This window comes from Typopeltis vanoorti, chromosome 18 (assembly GCF_054136105.1).
Source record: "Typopeltis vanoorti isolate ZY-2024b chromosome 18, IOZ_Tvanoo_1.0, whole genome shotgun sequence".
NCBI lineage: Eukaryota > Metazoa > Arthropoda > Arachnida > Uropygi > Thelyphonidae > Typopeltis > Typopeltis vanoorti.
Window position 1 is genome coordinate 63,346,353 of NC_143566.1, and position 21,043 is coordinate 63,367,395.

Consider the following 21,043-nt stretch of genomic DNA (forward strand, 5'->3'; position numbering starts at 1 on the left):
TGGCATCCCTTATCTGCTCCACCAAAGACCAGCCACTTCCCCTAGACCTACCTGGAGTATACCAGGTCCATTGCAGTTGTAAACTGTCCTACTATGGCCAGACAGGCAGGACAGCTAATATCAGGATATCCGAACACAAAGACTACATCCGGTTTCACCAATACAGCCACTTAGGACTTGTGGACCATGCACTAGATACCCACCACAGAATGCGCTGGAAGAAAGCCACTTTACTACACCACAGCAAATAGAAGTATGAAAGATTATTCCTGGAATCAGCCTCAGCTCTTAAAAAAACTTCCCAAATCTCAAGAAATTTGGGTGCATGAAACTACCCTAAATTTTCTCAGTGTTGGTTCTGTGTGCACATATCATAGTTTTGTGATTCCAGAAGATCACTTCCTATATTTCAGCAGTGTAACATTGCCAAAATATAGGAAGGTATTGATTAAAGGTTTTTAATTAATATTCGAGTATACATTGTCATTTCCTGAAAAATTTAAAGCCATGTTTAACCAATGTATAAGTTTATCTACAAGAATCCTTTGTCTTTCCAGTCTTTTATTTGTTCTTATTTGGCTGCTATATTTAGATAGGTTAATATATTATATAATTTTGTCTATTCATTTTATCAAAGGCTTTTTCATAATCAGTGAAGGCTGTGTGTGTTTCTTTTTAAATCCTCTTCTCTTTTCAATTAATATTTAGAGTAAAAAATGGAGTGAATGCTAGATTGGCTTTTCGGAATCCATTCTGTTCTTCTAGTACTTAGTTCCATATAATACTGTTTAGTTTCTCTTTTTATTATTCCTGCATATATTTTGCACCCTGCATTTGGCAAACTAATTTCCCCAATAGTTATTGCAATTTCATCTTTATTTCGTTTTTTATAAATTGGAATAACCAGTGTTTTTTTGCAACAGTTTGAAATTTTTTCAGAAATCCAGATTATGTTAGAGAATTTCAGGAGTGTTTCATTAAATTTTTAACTGCATTTTGTACAGTTCCATGTTTATATTATCTTCTACTGTTTTCCTGTTTTCTCTTCAACTACAAAATAGTTCTACAGTCCTATCTTCAAACTTGGTGCTTGATCTGCTTCTTATATTTGATATCATTTCTTAAATGTATAAAATTGCATTCATCTTCTCAGAAATATTCATAACTAGGCTCTAGATATTTGCACTTCACAAATTAGTGGGAAGTGAGATAGAGGATTGCATATCTACCAGTAAATACCTATGCTTATTCAGTTGCAAAATATTACATTATTTAAATATTAACATTTAATATATGTATTTTTTTATTTTTTATTTCTTTCTATAAAGTATTTAATTGTGTCCAAGAGATAAACATTTTTCAAGAACTACATTTACTTTCTTCACATTTCAGATACATGAAGATAGCTATAGCTATTTTTAAAAATTGACTATGTATGTGCGTGTGCACTCATGTCCCTAATTATTATGTGATTAAAGAGAAGTTTAATTCAGCTTGAATGCATAAAACATAGCAACTAAAATCTAACAAATTTTTTGTACTTAATCCTTGATCAAGTGCTCCACTTAACCAAAGCATATGTTTAATAGTGAGCATCTGAAGATGCCAATAAAATAATGTAAAATAACATCATTGTCAAATAGTATATACTTATTTGCAAATGATGCAACATTAGGAAGGGTGATGAGGAATGTTGTTAATACGGAATCCTTGCAGGTTCATCTGAACAAATTAGTTCTCTGGACAAATGCATGTCAGTTCAATGTTACAGCAGGATTATGCATTTTAGATTGAGGACATTGCAAGTAGAGTATTATATTAATGATAATTATAATTCTTGTTGAAAGGCTTATACGCTGGTTAAACATAACTAATAATTAAGGAATTGACAGCTTACACTAGAAATATAAATTAAAACAACTTTAATAAATACTTTCCGATATTTCGGCAACATCACATTGCCATCTTCTTGGGAACTTAAATAAATAACAGGTGCACACAAGTACTACATAATACTACATAATACTACACAACAGTAAATGAGAAATGAAGCAAGGAAGCTACTGTTTTCCTAAAGTCCTGATGGTGCCCCCTGCTGGGCTATATTGGTAGTTATTGGCCTTTGGGCTGAAATTCTTCTGATATATGTTTCCCAAATTTGGGGCAGTCTTATGCACCCAAATTTGTTGAGGTTTGGCATGTTCCTAAGGGCTGAGGATTCCATGAATAGTCTTTCATATTTGAACTTGCTGCGGTGTATTACTATGGCTTTCTTCCACCTTATTCTGTGGCAGGTATCCAGAGCATGGTCTGCAAGTCCAGAGTAGCTGTACTGGTGAATATCAGAATATCAGAACACAAGGACTACATCCGATTTCACCAGTACAGCCACTCTGGGCTTGCAGATCATGCTATTAAAGTTGTTTTAATTTATATTTCTAGTGTATGCTGTCAATTCCTTAATTATTAGTTATAATGGTAATTGGCTATAAGTGGCTATAACTGCAACTGGGGTTTCTCCAAGTGACTTGTGGAGGGATGGGGTGGGGATGATGATTAACAAAGAGATAAAGGGACTGTATTGCTAAGGTAGTTAAATCATCAAATCAGCCAAGTGCAATAGTGAAGAGAAAATTAAACTTGTAAGAATAAGGAAGTTATTCTACTGTATTTCAAGAATTTGATAAGACCATATCTATTACTGTGCTCGCATATGGTTTCGGTTCAGAGGAAATGAGGAGACAACTCGAGCATAGGGTAACTAAGATGATGTAGCATATGGAATTGTACATATGAAGATAGACTGAGAGAATATGGTGGTGTTCAATATTTCAGCTGATGATTTGGAGGGAGAGAATTAATATCATTCCATGGAAGCCAAGTCAGCATGTGTTAATGTGGTTAGGAAACATGTGAGAGTTCAATTTGATCTTATGTTGTTTGTGAGTTCAGTGAGTGAATGTTTTTAAAGAAAGATATGTAAGATATTTAATCATTGTGGCATAGAAGAGGCCATCCCTCAGTATGTTCTTGATTATTTCCTGGAAGAGAGTTTGTAATAATATTAATTATAAAAGGTAGTAGACCCAGAGAATGCATATAGTAGCATTTATACCATATCTATTTAAAACATCCTTTTGTGGTTTTCTGTTTATGCACTTTATTTTTTTGGTGCAACTCTCACTTCATTTTCTTATGGGGAAAAAAAAACATTTTTCAGTTTGAGAACATCAACTATGAAATACATCACTTTTCTTTTAAATTCAAAAAAGTTGATTATCTATCCAAACTAAAATTCTGTTTAAATTTTCCTGAAAATAGTTAGCATTAGTTCATAAATGTTCTTCATATTGCATCGTTATCAAATTTGGAAATAACTGTCAAACCATCAGAAATAAACAGCATTTACTAATAATTTGAACAGTATTGACAGAATCTTGTGTCACACTTCTGGTTACTGTTTTTCTTTCATCCACGAGAAGTTTTTCAACCTATAGTACATCAATAATGAGGATGGACAAGAAAGGCGAGGAAAAATAAGAAACTTGTGTGTGATTGGATTTGAAGATGTGCAAATTGTACCCTGTATGAAATATGTTAGAGACAGGACTGTTCCAAAAGATAAAATTTTGAGGAATGGATGAATGAAGGGGATGGGGCTACAGGTTTGGAGTTGTTAAACTTTGAAGGGTTATTGAATAACTGCTGCATATGATTTTTTAGATTTAGAAGAGACAAGAAAAATTATCAATGCCAGTTTTGATGAACTGTGTCTATGGAAATATGTAAAAAAAAGAGTAGCAGTTAAAATAAACTCAAAAATGAGAAATCTCTTATCTAGAGATTTGGGAGTTGTCAAAAGTAAGACTAGGGAATAAATGTTTACATAGCAAAAATAATTTGCTTCAGTGATGTTCAGTGTGAACAACTGGATTAGATGACTAAAATTAGTATTCTAATCAAGAAATCAAGAAGATCATCCCACCTGGCATTTTTATAATTCAGACATGTTGATGATTACATTACATCATGAGAGAAGTAATCAATACTTGCCCCCCCCCCCTTCCCCAATACACAATATGATGGTATTTTAGAGCCAGCCAACCTCCTATCCATACATCGATAACCATTATCCAATAATCAGTACTTTCTTTCATTTTATATCAATTTACCCAATGACAGTCTGTTAAATGTCTTCACAGAATTCACTGATATCATCCTGTATGATCTCCTTTATCTAGCACATTCGTTCCTTTTTTTGTAAAATGCAAGTAAATTGCTTTATCTACCTTTTATATGGGCCATGCTGACCACCATGGAGAATCCTATTCCTAATCAATCTGTCCAATATTTTAACCATAATTGCAGATATACAGATTGATCTGTAGGAAACATCTGTTTTAACACCACTTTTATGGCATTATTTTAGCTTCCTTCTTTCCATTGGGCCATCTCAGTCATTGTACATTGTACATTCAGATGAGCACATTCCCTCAAAATATTGTTATTATTATTATTATTATGTGACACCTCCAAGGAGTCCAAAGATTCATCGAGGGAGAGCACCTACTCTACAATCTCCATCTCTACCACTCAATCCACCAACTACAGCGAACCGCACATCATCTATACCAACACCATCTACTGCCACCACCACTAGCATTTTCACAGACAATCACAATTATCCATGCCCATGGTAGGATTCGAACCTGCAGCCATTTGACTGGAGAGTGGATATGCTAACCACTCGGCCAACCGGACCATCAATATGGACTTAAATCTAATCAACCTAAGAAATGCCACAAGTTTAACAATTATTTCCGTTACCGTTGCTTTATTATGCAGACTTACCCATCCATATTAAATCCTATAATAGATATATTTGTGCCATAATAACTCCTCTGTGCTACTTCATCAGTCCAAACTGGGAAACATATTTATCTTACTTCGAAAGTTTTTTTCACTTGGTTACAAAGTAAATTATACTTCCAAGTGTGCTAAAACAGTTTGCACGAGAAGCATTGTCATGACTATGTCACAAGGCCAATGACTTCGCATCAGTTGCTTAGTATCACATAACACAAAACACCCTTCCTTTTCAGATGTGCATAATGCTGTATATTGTGGGAGGGTCACTACCCAGAATGGGTTGACCTTTATTGGGGATTTCATTTGTTCTGTATCTTCAGAATTTCAGAATCTCATGAGTGACCTGAAAAGGATCACGCTCTCAAGTAGTTCAATGAATCTTAAGTATTGACCAATAAATTTAATGATAAATTATGCCAACAAGTTTCACCAACTGGGCTGTTTGGCTTCTTCAGGGCATACAAATGGTAAAGAAAAATCAAAGTCGCTAGTACATAGAACCTATAATTTATCATTAAATTTATTGGTCAAAAAAAAAACCCAGTGTAATCTTATTCTAAAATTAATTAAGTTAGTGGCCAAAAAAATATATTCACAAAAAATCTTAAGTATAGAATAAAAGCCAAAAGGCTATTTTTCTGGCAACCTTAATAATAATGAAGGGGATACAAATCCTTTGATGTTTATCTGCCAGTAAGCGAAACTCTAAGAACTAGGACTAAGATCTATGAGTTTCATACCGAAAAACTATCGGCAAATCCAAGTGTAAGTAACCACTTGGTACAACACCAAGGCAACTCGTATCAAAGGTGGAGCAAGCTCCCTCACTATCCTTGATATTTTCTCATAATGTAAAAACACAGCCCCTAGGGGATGTAATACTGTAATTACATTATGAGGAGAGGTCACTACTCAGACTGGTTTCAACCTTTTTTGAGGTCTCATCAGTGAGTAGGTAGACCTGGAAGATAACAAGGTTTAAGTGAAAAGTATTTACATACCTTCGCTATACGAATGCCATAAAATTTCAAAGGATTTGTTATCCCCTTCATTATTATTAAGGTTGCCAGAAAAATAGCTTTTTGGCTTTTATTCTGTGTGATAATATACAGGCACACCTTTATGGCATTCGTATAGTGAAGGTATGTAAGTTCTTTTCACTTAAACCTTTTAAGAACTTTCTAAGAACTAGGACTAAGTTCTATGAGTTTCATACCAAAAAACCTGGACGATAACAAGGTTTAAGTGAAAAGAACTTACTTACCTTCACTATACGAATGCCATAAAGGTGTGCCTGTCTATTATAACATAGAATAAAAGCCAAAAGGCTATTTTTCTGGCAACGTTAATAATAATCAAGGGGATACAAATCCCTAATAATAATGAAGGGGGATACAAATCCTTTGTGGTAGGCCTTTGCATACTGGTAAGTTTTGTCTGCTGCTGCTGAACAGAGCTGAGGCTGAGCATGGCAGTGAGCTTTGCAAGGACTAAGAGTTTGTGCAGTGTTTCAGGCAGAACCAAAATATACTTAAGATTTATAATGAAGGGGATAAAAATCCTTTGAAGGGGATACAAATCCTTTGAAGGATTTGTATACCCTTCATTATTATTAAGGTTGCCAGAAAAATAGCCTTTTGGCTTTTATTCTATGTTATAATATACAGGCTCACCTTTATGACATTCGTATAGTGAAGGTATGTAAGTTCTTTTCACTTAAATCTTGTTATCTTCCAGGTCTACCTACTCACTGATGAGACCTCAAAAAAGGTTGAAACCGGTCTGGGTAGTGACCTCTCCTCATAATGTAATTACAGTATTATATCCCCTAGGGCTGTGTTTTTACATTATGAGAAAATAACAAGGATAGTGAGGGAGCTTGCTCTACTTTTGATAAGAGTTGCCTTGGTGTTGTTCTACCAGGTGGTTACTTACACTTGGATTTGCTGATAGTTTTTCGGTATGAAACTCAGATCTTAGTCCTAGTTCTTAGAGTTTCGCTTACTGGCAGATAAACATCAAAGGATTTGTATCCCCTTCATTATAAATCTTAAGTATATTTTAGTTCTGCCTGAAACACTGCACAAAATCTTAGTCCTTGCAAAGCTCACTGCCATGCTCAGCCACAGCTCTGTTCAGTAGCAGCAGACAAAACTTACCAGTATGCAAAGGCCTACCACTCTGCTAGAGGATGATAAAGGCAGCTTCCAGACATACATACAACATGTCATTGGTGGGAGCCAGTTACAGGAAGTTACAGGTTGAATTAATGCAGAAATCTATATTTCTCATATACAATTAGTAAAAAGGTGTATCACTTTATTAAAATACTCTGGATTAGAGTATTTTAATAAGGAAGGATAGATGAACTAATTTTTTTTCACATGGCTACAAAGTAAATTTTACTTGCAAAGAATTTATATTCTTGTTTAATCCTTTGTCCACGTGTATGTAAAGTTTTAGTGGGAAGTATCTTCATGACTAATCTATTTGTACATAAAGATTGATGAACTTCACATTCATTACCTTAGTATCCCATAATGCAAAGCACTTCCAAAAAGGAAGTGTGCCTTGTATTGTGGGAAGCTCACTACTCAGACTAGTTGCAGCCTTTATTGAGGTCTTGTTATTTGGGACATGTATGACTTCTGCATTAATTCAATTTTGTATCTTCTTGGCCTGACTCCCACTGATGAGACTTCAGTAAAGGTCTCATCAGTGGGAGTCAGACAAGCATAATGCTGTGCTCAATACTGTCTACAGAATATATGCTGTGAATATGGTGGCATCAAGTTCTTAATAATGAAGACTTCAGAAAAAGAGTAATTCAGCAAAATGTTAACCTGGGAAGCAAAAATTAAGTGAATTAGACGTGTGTTTAGTAAAGACTGGTAAATCTGTCATAGCCCTGGACTGCAACCAGGGAAGGAAACAAAAGTTCAGCTATCCTGAAAACAGATGGAGGCGATCAACTCTAATAGACTGTGAGTAGAGTTTTGTTGAACTAAGACCAATGGCAAAGATAAAAAAAAAAAAAAATAACACCTTATTACTAAAATACTCTGGATTAGAGATAGATGTTAAAATGTTTTCCACTTCTCTAATTAAGAGTATTTTAGGAATAAGGTGAGACACCTTTTGGCTACTTGTATATGGAAATGTGACTTCTGCATTATTTCAACCTTGGTATCATTTCTGGGTCTGGCTCCCACTGATTAGACCTCAATAAAGGTCTAAATGGATCTGGGTAGTGGCCCTTCCCATAATGCATAGCATTATACATGTCTGTAAGGATATGTGTATTATTTTATGGGATAGTAAGGAAATTGATGTGAAGTCATTAGCCTCTATATATGAGTTGCCCAGTCATGAAGTTACTTCATGCACAAACTTTGCTTACACTTGAATAAAGGATGAAATCAAGAATATAATTTCTTGGCATCTTTCATTTATAACCAACTGGAAAAACTTTCAATAACAATATATATTCTTGATTTAATCCTTACTCTGAGTGTAAGCAAACAATTGTTGTGCATGAAGTATCTTCACTGGGCTATTGGTATATAGAGGCTAATGACTTCATTTCAGTTGCCTTATCCCACAATGCAAAGCATACACATCCTTTCAGACACGTATAATGCTAAGCATTGTGGGGAAGGGCCACTACCAGACCAACTATGATCTTTATTGAGGGATACTTCTCCAAAAACTCAGGGTAATGTACAAGATCATCCTAGATCTCACTGAGTAACCCTAATTGGTCACTACTAAACTCATCACTCTTGACCTGAATCACTCCAGGAGAGGAAAACTCAGCAGTGGCTACACTCAGTCGCAGGCAAAAACCTACCACTGAGGCTCTGCTTGTTGGTAGGTGTTTTTGCAAGCAAAAAGAACCAAGAAAACCCAACATCTCAGTGGGAACCATACCCAGAAGTGATACCAAGGTTGAAGTAATGCAGAAATCATTTATTATCAATATACAAGTAATCAAAAAGTGTCACACCTTTTGATTAAAATACTCTGGATTAGAGATAGATGTTGAAATTTTCACTTGGAATGTCATCGACTTACTAGAGTCCCATTCACAAGAATTAACCAATGGAGATAGAGAAGTAGCTGAAAGAAACACAAGAACATGAAGAATCAGAAGATCCAGAGCCAAGAAAGTTTACAAAAGAATTAGCTGAAGCTTTTCATCTCATTGCTTAGCTTGAGGAGCAAGATCCTAACATTCCATGGTTTACAAAGGTTTACTGTGCAGTTAGTGAGAACATCACCTGCTACAAGGCCATTTATGATGAAAAAAGAAAACTGCTGTGCAAACAACCCTAGATACCTTTTAAGAAGCTGATTTCAGTGTTAAGCTCCCCCTCCTCCAGAAACAGAATCAAATCCTAATTCTCCAGCACCAGGTTCATCCTTTCTAGCACCATCTTCTAATTAATGTTAGCCTACCTTCTTGACTCAGAAATACCCTTTCCAGTAAGCAAGATATTGATGCAACCTTTAAAATTCTAAACTGTTTGTATGAGTTTGTTTTTATGTTCTGCTTGTTTGAACTAAAAGAAAGAGCACAATAGTTTCCGTAATTTATTATTATTGTTACAGTATTACACTGTATTATTGTTGCCACATATGAGCCACTATAGTATTATTATTATTACCGCATATGTGTTGTTCATCAGGGATCCAAGTTACATACAAATCTGACTTTCTCAGGAACATATCTCGTTTGTAATCCAGGGACTGCCTGTATTCCCCTCCTATTGGTCCATTTTGATAAGGTTTCACTGTGTTGTGATTTGAAATTCAGCAAAATATAAGCAAGTTAAGGAACATTTTTTATATATATATATATATATAAAATATAGTTTAGTGTTTTTAATTCCATTAAATATAAGTTATGAGTAAGCAAACAATGTTTGCACATGAAGTATCTTCACGACTGGACTACTTATGTATAGTGGCTAATGACTTCACATCAATTGCCTTAGTATCCCATAATGCAAAGCACACATCTGAAAGGATGTGTGTGTGTGTGTGTGTGTGTGTGTGTGTGTGTGTGTGTGTGCACTCTTTGCATCCCACATTAGGTGCCCCACATAGTTAAGAACTCTAGTCTTTCATCGACATGTTTCAGTTAGTTTTGTGCTGCCTTTGTGTGTGTGTGTGTGTGAAAAGTCTTATGTTGTACTCCCCCGACAATGTCTCAATGACTAGATGAAATTTTGGAAGAATTAAATACAATTTTTAATCCTTTCTTAGTGCTGTTTCACTCCATTAAGCCTCTAAAACAAGTTTCTCTCAGCACTTAAGCCTAAAATGCAATGTGAGAAATTCTTTTGTTGTGTGGAAGGGGGGATGAGGCGGGGGGGCAACCATTTCCCCAGCCTAGTTGACCAAGTGGTTAGTGTATCCACACTTCAATCAACAGATCATGGGTTCAAATCCTGCCATTGGCATTAAATGTTTCTGATTGTTGTTAGGTGGGAAATGAGCTTTATTGCCTAGTGTGAGCGCCATCCTGTTTATTGGAGGCCTGAAGTGGTTTGAAAAAGTTCCAGTTTTGGTTTCTAGAGCAGAATTTACATATTGTAAATATATATATATATAATATTGATAAAAATATTAAAAAAAAATTCTTAGTCAACCTATTGGTGTGAATATACTATGTTTACACCAGAAATATTTTTAGGGGGGAGGATTGGGGTACACATAATAAAATTGAAGGCATACTAATATAATATTGAAATTAACTTATATTGTGAAATCTTATGAATAATCTGTGTTCAGTGGGATATGTGATTTTTGTGTTGTACATTGCCAAGTACAACACCACTACCTAGTTGATCAAAGACTGAAATATCTCAAAAAAAAAAAAAAAAAAAAGTATCATGTTTGTAATAGGGTAAATGGATTATCTGACCCTTAGCTCACATCTGGGATTGTTGATCTCTCAAAATTTTTGATAGACCAGGTTATAATATAAGCAAAAAAGTGGACTATTTAAATAATAAAGCACATATTTATTTAACAGTAATATAATTGTTATATAATAATAATAATATAACATAAATTGTAATATAACAGTAATATAACTTGTTATATAAATTGTTATATAACAGTAATATTAATTGTTTAAAAAAAATATGTATATGATACTTATCTATGCAATTTTAGAGTATAACTCTAAAAAACATATATATTTTTTTTAGTCTTTATTTTATTTTATTTTTGAGGGAGAAGAAACTATTCGAGACCTTGAAGAAGAAATTGAAAATTTGAAGACCAACATTGATTATATCCATGAAAACATTTCAGAGTGTCAAACTAGTATTGTCCAAATGGAAGAATCAAAGGTATAACTACTGCAATTTTTTCCTGTAACACCATAGATATTTCAGTTCCTGTTAACAAGATATATTATTTATTAAAAAAAAAAAAGAATGCATAAAGTATTGCAAATCAGCTATTTATAGAAATGGCCAATCTGTTTTCTGGACATTATTTCTTTTCCCACTAGTATTTTGTATTCACATTTCACCAACATTGTTCTAATTTGAAAAATTTAAGTTTGAGAACACTGCAAATTTTAAAAATAAGTATTTTGGTTTTATTTTTATAGTTATTGAATTGTATTGTTTCTTTATATCTGGATATGCTAGTGACTGAATATTAGCAGTATAACGATAACTTCTAAATTGGAGGAATTGCCTTTCCTATTGCTGGTTGCAGGCCAAGATGGTAATGCAGAGTTACCTCATGTTGGCTGGTAACCAACTTGAGGAAAATCATATAACTCGAAAGTTTCCAAGGAAATTTCTTTGAACAGTCCTTTTGGATAAAGACCCAGGACTTGGATAATGATAAACAAATAACTCAAAAAATCAGAGTTCCTGCCTTGGAATATTCAGAGTATAACACATAGAGGAAGAACTAGATGCAGAATTAAAAAAGACAAAAGTTGATTTAGCAGTAATCACTGAGACTAAAAAGAAATTAAGAGGAAAAAAAAAGAATCGCAAACATTATTACACTCGCAAACATTATTACAAACTAATATTACACTCGCCAACAAAAAAAATTTTTTTTCCTGCTGATTATGATCTGACACTTGTTTTTTACTAATTTGGGTGTGCTGATTTCAAATATCAAACCCATTTTTCTCTATCACGGCAGGTTTTTCCTCTATGGCATTTTCTTTTTGCTAATTTGTAAGTTTTTGATAGTTTTAAGGAGGCAGTACTATTTAGAGGATCAAAAAAATCGATTTTTTTAATATTATTTTTTGAAAGTATGTACTTTTAAAAATTTGCTCCTAACTTTTTATCAAGAAATTCGAAAAATTCCCGAAGATATACCTAGTATTCAAAGTGGTGCGCAGATCAGAATCGGAGCACTCACCGCTCTCGCTTGTTAGTAAACGAATAAATGCGTAAGAACCTGCAACGGCACGTACTGGTGCTTTGAATGCGAGAGAGGCCAATAACCGACCTAATACATTTAGGTGATGTAAAGTAGGTGATGACAACTGCCTAAAACAAATGAATGCTATATGCATCATAGCAGACAAAGAATGAGCGAAATCAGTCAATCGTTAATCGATCGTGAAAGTATGATGAGCGCTTATAACGTTTCAATAAAGTCTCTGTTTTTTTTTTTGTCTTGTTAATTGCATGTTAGTCGGCAGTGAAGAAAATACATTATGTCTACTACTCGAAATTGTGTCAATAGTGTAGATTCCTTCTGCTACATTTTGGCAGCTTTACTGTTCCCAGTCAAAGGACAAATATCACTGATTTCGTTAAGAAAGTGTACTTTGCATATTTTGACGTAAAAATTGCAGATCAGGACAAGTCATGGGCTCCAAATAAAGTGTGTAAGTCGTGTAGAAATTTTCGACAGTGGAGCAAGGGAAAATGCCAAAAATTAGCTTTTGGCATTCCAATGATTTGGCGTGAACCGAAAAATCACGTAGATGATTGCTATTTTTGTTTAGTTCAGACTTCTGGTTATAATAAGAAGAATAAGAAAAAAATTGTGTATCCAAATCTCGACTCAGCAATTTGGCCAGTTGCTCATTCCAGTGAAATAGCCGTGCCAATTTATAAAGGACTTCCTTTACTTGAGAATGAGCATGATCGGGATATGCCAGATGTTCTTGAGGAGCAAGACCCGGATGTTGATTTAGACAATGAAAATTTAATTTCTAGTTCTGGACCGCAACGTTTTACTCAAGCGGAATTGAATGACTTAGTAAGAGATTTGGGCCTATCAAAGGAATCATTGGAATTGTTAGCTTCAAGATTAAATGAAAAAAACTTACTGGAGCAAGATACGAAGATAACTTTTTATCATAGAAGGGCAAGTAATCTTGTACAATATTTTAAACACGAGTGTGGGTTTGTTTACTGTAACAATGTGTCAGGTTTACTAACTGAAATGAGTGTTGTACAATATCATCCAAATAAGTGGCGTTTATTTATCGACAGTTCAAGCAGAAGTCTCAAGCGTGTCTTACTACACAATGGGAATGTATATGGCTCAATTCCTATTGGCTATTCAGTCCACTTAAAGGAAACATATGAGGACATTAAAAAGGTTCTGAAGTTATTAAAATATACAGACCATAACTGGATCATCTGTGTGGATCTTAAAATGGTGAACTTTTTACTTGGCTTTCAAAGAGGATATACAAAGTTTCCATGTTTTCTATGCGTCTAGGATAGTCGAGCTAGAAACCAACACTGGAGTCAGAAACATTGGCCTCTTAGAATATCCTTAAATGTTGGAGAACAGAATGTTATAAATCAACCTTTAATCGACAGAGAAAAAAATCATTTTTCCACCTCTACACATCAAACTAGGTCTTATGAAGCAGTATGTTTAAAGCTTTAGATTTACAAGGCGACTGTTTCCAATACATATGTTAAAAATTTCCATGACTTAGTTATTGAAAAAATTAAAGCCGGTGTATTTGATGGACCGCAAATTAGAACTTTGATGAGAGACCCAAATTTCGTCAACTCTATGAACGAAATTGAGAAAGAGGCCTGGACTTCATTTACGATGGTTGCGAATAATTTTCTTGGAAACAAAAAAGTGTGCAATTACAAAGATCTAATGGAAACAATGCTTGAAAATTTTCCAGCGCCTAGGTTGCAACATGAGCATAAAGCTTCATTTCCTATATAGTCATCTTGATAGATTTCCCGAGAATTTAGGTGCAGTAAGTGATGAACAAGGCGAAAGATTTCATCAAGACTTAAAAACTATGGAAGATCGGTACCAAGGAAGATGGGATTCTCACATGATGGCTGACTACTGTTGGAGTATTCAAAGGGATTGCCAAAACAGAACACACAGCAGAAATTGCTACAAACAAAAATTTATTCCCTGAAACTCATGTGTAAGTAAAATTGTTATTTTTTTATAAATATTCTTGTAATTTTTAATGAATATTGTTAAGTAGTTATGTATCTAATTATCAGCCTCTCTTGCATTCAAAGCGGCAGTACGTGCCGTTGCACATTCTTACGCATTTATTCATTTACTAACAAGCGAGAGCGGTGAGCGCTCCGATTCTGATCTGCGCACTGCTTTGAATAATAGGCTATATCTTCGGGAATTTTTCGAATTTCTTGATAAAAAGTTAGGAACAGATTTTTAAAAGTACATACTTTCAGAAAATAATATTAAAAAATCGATTTTTTTGATCCTCTAAATAGTACTGCTTCCTTAAAACTATCAAAAACTTACAAATTAGCAAAAAGAAAATGCCATAGAGGAAAAACCTGACGTGATAGAGAAAAATGGGTTTGATATTTGAAATCAGCACACCCAAATTAGTAAAAAAACAAGTCTCATATAAAAGTCAGCAAAAATTGTGTTGGACTGTGTTATTATTATCCTAAAATCCTATATAGTCAGTCTCATCTAGGAGCTCCCTTTTGTCATATACACACACACACACACACACACACTCACACACAGTTCATGATACTATGTCTTAAACACATTCAAATTCTCTGTAAACACTGCGTCAGGCAATGCATTCCTATCATTTACAACTTTCCATCCAAAAAAAGCTGCTTCATCACTCATCTGACCTTGTTCTCTCTCTCTCTCTCTCTCACTTTTATGAAAAATCTCTCCAGCGTTACGCCTATAACAACCCCTTACCAACTTGTTTGTCTCTATCATATGACCACTAGACTCTGCAAATTGCATTGTCTCAACCTTTTTTCATATTCGACATTCCAGAGTTCAGAAGCTATTTTGGTCACTTGCCTCTGGACCTTCTCAAACATCTTTCATCCTTTTGAAAACTAGGTGATTAAATCTGTGCACTTTCATGGAAGTGTTCTGCTTAATTGGCCACTATTATTCCTCTACTCCCTCCAAAATCATTAAAACAAAAGCTACTGCTAACCAACACCCTTTTACAGTCCATCTTGAAACTCGCAGAACCAACTTCACTGCTTCCTCCTTCATCCCAAGCCTTAATGGAATGGAATCAGATCTCCTTACTTCTATAAGTCACTGTCCTTTGCATCATTGCCAGAATTTGTTTTGTTGTCCTCACAGTTTTGGCAATATATCCTCTAAATTTAAAATTTTTATCCACCATCACCCCCAAGATCTCTTTCCTACACCTCCAATGATATATCCCCACCAAAAGTAAATTCTACACCCCATCATTGCTTTTCAAACATTTTGCAACATTGAGCTGGCATTCTCATCTCGTTCCCATTCACTCAGTCTATTGAAGTCTTCATGTAAGACCACAACTTCTGCTCTACTTCTCATAGTTTGTCTCAACTTTGCATCATCTTCAAATAACTGTATATCCCCAGTGCAGTTGAGGATATTCAACTAAGGATGCATTTGAATATTTTCAAATTTTCCCCAATATCCTTAACATACAAGTTAAACAGCAATGGTCCTAAAACCAGACCCGAAAGTCACTAGTGACTTTCCTCTTCTGAGATATTGCTCCCCCATACACAACTTATTGATACCTATCAGACAGCCAATCTCCAATCCAATGCACTAGTCTAATATCCAACTCCAACTGCTCTAGTTTGACTATCAACTTTACAATGCTGCTGTCACCTTATTGTAATAAGTAAGTAGATCACTAAAACATAAACTCTCTTTAGCAAATGTGTGTGTGCTGTCTATCAAAGATAATACCATTGTTGTCAACCCAATTCTGGATCCTGATTCTCACCAGCCTTTCCATTGAGCAGCTAATTGTTCATAATGGAAAGGCTGTTCATAATGAACTTTTGCTACCCTTACTGAGTCATCCTCCTTGCATGTTCTTTGTATTCCTCATGGAATTTATTATTATCACTCCTCTTATGTTGCCTCCATAATGCCTTCCTTTTTTTTTCTTTTTTTTTTTTCTGTATTACATCTCTTCAATCATCCATTTCACACCTACCTTATGCAAACTTCAAAACTTTTGGAATACATTTAGACATTGCTTCTGCTAGATAGTTCTTGAATATCACCTAACTCTTCATTCCATGCTACAGCTGCAAACGTGTAATTCCACATATACCCTTTCCTCACAGATGTCCTAACATGATTGACAACCACTCAGGTAATCATTTCATGGTCACTCTCCCTAACTGGAGTGAGATGTGACACTTTATTCTGGTGAGGTGATGAAATCTAAGACCCTCAGTCCTTGTGTGTCCTCTGTTACATACTACCTGAGGTAGTTATTCCTCAAATTCTCACTCATTTTCTTTACTTCTGGTTGCTATCTCATCCCACTCTGTGTTGCCATAATTAAAATCACCCATAATGATCACCCTTTTCCCATTTGCTTATACATTTCCTGGTCGCTATCTTCTACATTACCAGGTCTATAGCAGCATCCAACAAAGTATTTTATTCTATTCACTTCTATCTTACACCATACTACCTCAAAACGACTATGACTATTTCCCACCTGAATAGCAAAAAAAGATACAAGAAACATTCACAGAAAAAGCTGGGATAATTATAATAGTATATTGCAAAAAAGAAATATATGAACCTTTAGCCCAAAATCTATAAATCAATGAAGTTCTTATAGAAAGAAACAGTAGGTGCTGAAAAGAGAGAGAGAGAAATGATCAACAATGGGCAGATTATTATTATAAACTCTGAAAAGGAACTAAACAGTCGAAATTATTATTTAAAAGATTTTTAGAAAATATAAATGATAATAGCTGGAAACTGTATAAACAGGATGTGAGGAGAAGGTTCTTTGCAGGGAGAGTGGTTGGTGAGTGGAATGCATTGCCTAAGTGTGTTAGGAATATCGACATGTTGCATCATATTAAGGCATGGTTGGATGAGCATTGTGTGCAATACTCTGTGCCTTTCACGATGAGTTTCTGACTCAATGGAGATGGGATGTTAATAATAATAAGTCTCCCAAATAACATTACATCAGAAGAATGAAATGAAGCATTAAAAGACATGAAAAATGGAAAATTACCATGGAGAAGATACAATCCCAACATAACTTATGAAATATGCAGGAAATAAATTTCATCATTGATCTCTTACTTTAATAAACAAAATATATAACACAGGAAGAATACCCAATGACTGGAACCATGCAACTGTCATTTCTATATTTAAAAAAGGAAGAATAACTGTGACAACTACAAAGGAATAAGTTTAGTAAACACTGGTTATCAGATATATGCCAAAAGATTGAAGAACAGAATTAACCCTATACTAGAAAAAAAAAAAATATATATATATATATATGTGTGAAGAAGAGAATGCTTTAGAAAAGGAAGAGCTTGCACAGATAATATATTCAGTTTCAAACTACTGAGAAGAGAAGAGAATTCAAATTAGGAACACATCTAGCATTCATAGATTATAAAAAAGCTTTTGACAAGATAGACCAATATAAACTCTGATATAAAAAAAATATAAATAAATAAATAAAATAAAAATTAAAACACACTTGTCTATAAATTTATTAAAATCACTGTACAGCCTATATAAGAAAACAGTAATGAACATAAAAAGAGACAAGAACAGGACCAAAACATTTGAAGTAACAGAAGGTCTTAGATAAAGAATCTCTCCATTTCTCCAATATTATCTGGAATTTTTTTGAATGAAATATCCAAAGAATGGGGGTTAACCAGCAAAGAAGGAATTCAAACAGAAAATAATTTTACTTAGCTACTTTACTCTTTGCTGATGACCAAATGATACTGAAAGAACCACTGAGTACATTCCACAAAAAGCTGTACATAAATTGAATGTAATAATAAATTGAATGTAATAATAAAACAATATCATTTGGTCATCAGCAAAGACTAATATTCAAAGGAAAAATGCCCATCCAAACTAAAATAGTAATAGACAATAAAATAATGAAACAAATTAATAACAGTTTTTTAATTATTTGGGTTATAAATTAAGTTACAATGAAGATTTATACATTTCTGACAAAATTTCTTTTCCAAAAGAAAATGTGGAATAATAAACAAACATTAACACTACTGCAGTAGTTCATTAAAAAAAAGCAGAATAAGAATTTATATTTTATCAAAACCATCATTATTATATAGCACTGAAGCACATGGACATTAAGAGAAAGAGTTAAGAAAAGAATCACTACAGCAGAAATGAAACATATGAGAACAGTAGCATGAAGACATACTAAAAGAACTAAACATTAATGATGGAAACAATAGCATAATGCAGAACCAAATGGAAATAGCATCTAGAATGAATGGCATATGCTAGAATGCCCAGGAAGATGATGAACGAACTGCAAATCAGAGGGTCAAAGAAACAGTCAGACCGATGAAATGCTGGGATTGAGACTGAAACAGGCCACCAGTCCTATATTTGTGAATGGAGCAAGAACTTGTTTTGATACATGGCTGATCTATGTTATAGGTTTCTAATTTTTCGTGGGATAGGATATATATATATATATATATATATATATATATATATTTTTTTTTTTTAAACTACCCATATATGATACTAAAGCTGACCAACTGTAGTACCATATATGGGTAGTGGGTTGGGAAGGGAGAAACTTGTTTACATTTGATTTAAAAGCCTGTATATTGTATTCCTTGGGTGTTACATCACATGGAAGACTGTTCCACAGTACAGCAGTAGCAGGGATGAAGGAGGAGGAAACGAAACTTGTTCTGTGGATTTCAAGGTGTACTGTGAAAGGATGTTGGGTGGCAGCTGTACGTGTTCCAGTGGGCTTAGTACAGAGAGTGTGTGTGGGGGGGGGGGGGGAATTATTGATGCTGTTTCAGATGAACATTTCCATGGAAATATTTATAAAATATACGAACTGCAGAGACTAAACATCTATGTGAAAGTGAGGGGAGTGACTTGATAAGAGATGGGTTATTTATCAGTCTAATTGTTCTCCTCTGTATTGAGTCAAGCATTTTGAGGGGGCTTTTAGGAGCCCCAGTCCAAATGTGAGAACAGTATTTGATAGCTGGGCGGATTTGTGATTTGTATAAGGTTAACAGCTGTTTAGAGGTGAAGTAATGTCTTGAGTGAAAGAGAAATCACAGATTTTTGGAAGCTGAGGATGATATGGTTGTGATGTGTTTATGCCAGGAGAGGCCTGATGTCAAGGTAATTCCGAGAAGAGAAATTTCAGTGTTTTCAAAAGTAATACTGGGCGAAAATGGTTCTTTTTTGTGGGAAATAAGACAGAACTGGGTTTTACTAGCGTTGAAGTTGACGAGATTATCTGAGCCCCATTGGAGGGCAGAGTTAAGGGAAGATGTGGTTGATGTTCTGTGAGTTGTGTAGGATAAGATTTATCAAATGAAAGGGAGCAGTGCAATGTGCTTCATTTGTAAAACTGTGTTTTTAGTTGGAGGTCAATGATATACAGAAGGAATAGGATCACCGAGAGAACTGAACCTTGTGAGATCCCATCGTTAGTTGGATGGTGAGAGGATAGGAAGCTGTCTACCATCACACATAGTGTGCATACAGACAGAAAGCTGGCACTCCATCTGCAGAAGTCTTGAGACAGTCCAAATGAGGGAGCTTGCTTAGTAAGCCTTTGTTCCAGACCCAGTCAGAGGCTTTAGAAATATCAAGTGCAACCACTTGGAATTTGCCAAATTTCGCTGTGGCATTTGTCCAAAGATGGGTGATATGTGAGAGCAGATCACCTGTTGATCGGCATTGAATGCATACCGGTGGTCGCTTAATAGCTGGATACCTTCAAGGTAGAGTAGGAGTTGAGAATTGATAGTTTTCTCCATCACTTTAGATAGGGTGGTAGTTAGATGGCAGCGATTTGTCACCCTTTTTAGGAATGAGTTGAATATAGGCCAATTTCCAGGCTTTGGACTATATACCAGTGGAGTAAGAGGGTATGTACAGATGGCATAGGGTAGGAGTCAGTTCAGCTGCATAGACCTTCAGGACAATTGGAGGAATGCCATTAGGACCATGGTGGTGGTGGTGGTGTGGGGGTGCATTTGCCATTGTCAGTTATGCGTGCATTGGAGGCAAAGTGTGAAGCCAGGAGATTAGCTTTTTCTGTGGGTGATGTTGCAGTTGAGCCATCTGGGTAAGATAGGGTGGGAATAGTGTAGGGCAAAAATTAAGACCAATTGCTTTGGCGAGAGAACAAAAGGCATGGCTGGCATTTAGACAGGCTGCAAGTTTCCTGCTTTTTGCCCAATCAAATTCTGTTTTGGAAGTATTGATAATTTTCTTGCATCTGTTTCAGGCTTTGGTATAGGCATTGAAGGAGGATGGAGTTTTTGATTTGAGCCAGTTGTGGTATGCCTGATTTTTCATTTGTACATACTTGGCACATCTTTTGGAGAACCAGGGTTTAGATAGGGGGATGACAGTTCAGGAAGTGTAGGGAATGTATGTTTTCATGCCAGTGAGGATTACTTTGGTGATAAGTTCGGTGTATATGTTTGGATTGGAAGACTGGAAAGAATAGTCCCACCATGGGAATGAAGCATAGTAGTCTCGGAGGTTGCCCCATTTGGCACTGATATAATGCCACACTACTCTTGTGTGGCTGTGACTGTGTAAGCATAGTTGCATGGGTGAGGAGATGAGCACTAGGTTGTGGTCAGAATTACCTAGGGGGCTCACTACATTCACTGCATATTTGGAAGGC

At 35.1% G+C, this 21,043-nt stretch overlaps 1 protein-coding gene across 1 annotated transcript in view; it reads left to right on the forward strand.

Moving 5' to 3' along the window:
- The window catches only part of LOC150096717 (kinesin-like protein KIF21A), a 753,433-nt gene that overhangs the window by 471,060 nt on the left and 261,330 nt on the right, over window positions 1-21,043 (forward strand). Inside the window, exon 22 of the mRNA XM_090408696.1 lies at window positions 11,112-11,231. Coding sequence (XP_090264822.1) covers window positions 11,112-11,231 — 120 coding nt within the window. The remainder of the gene's footprint in view (window positions 1-11,111; window positions 11,232-21,043) is intronic.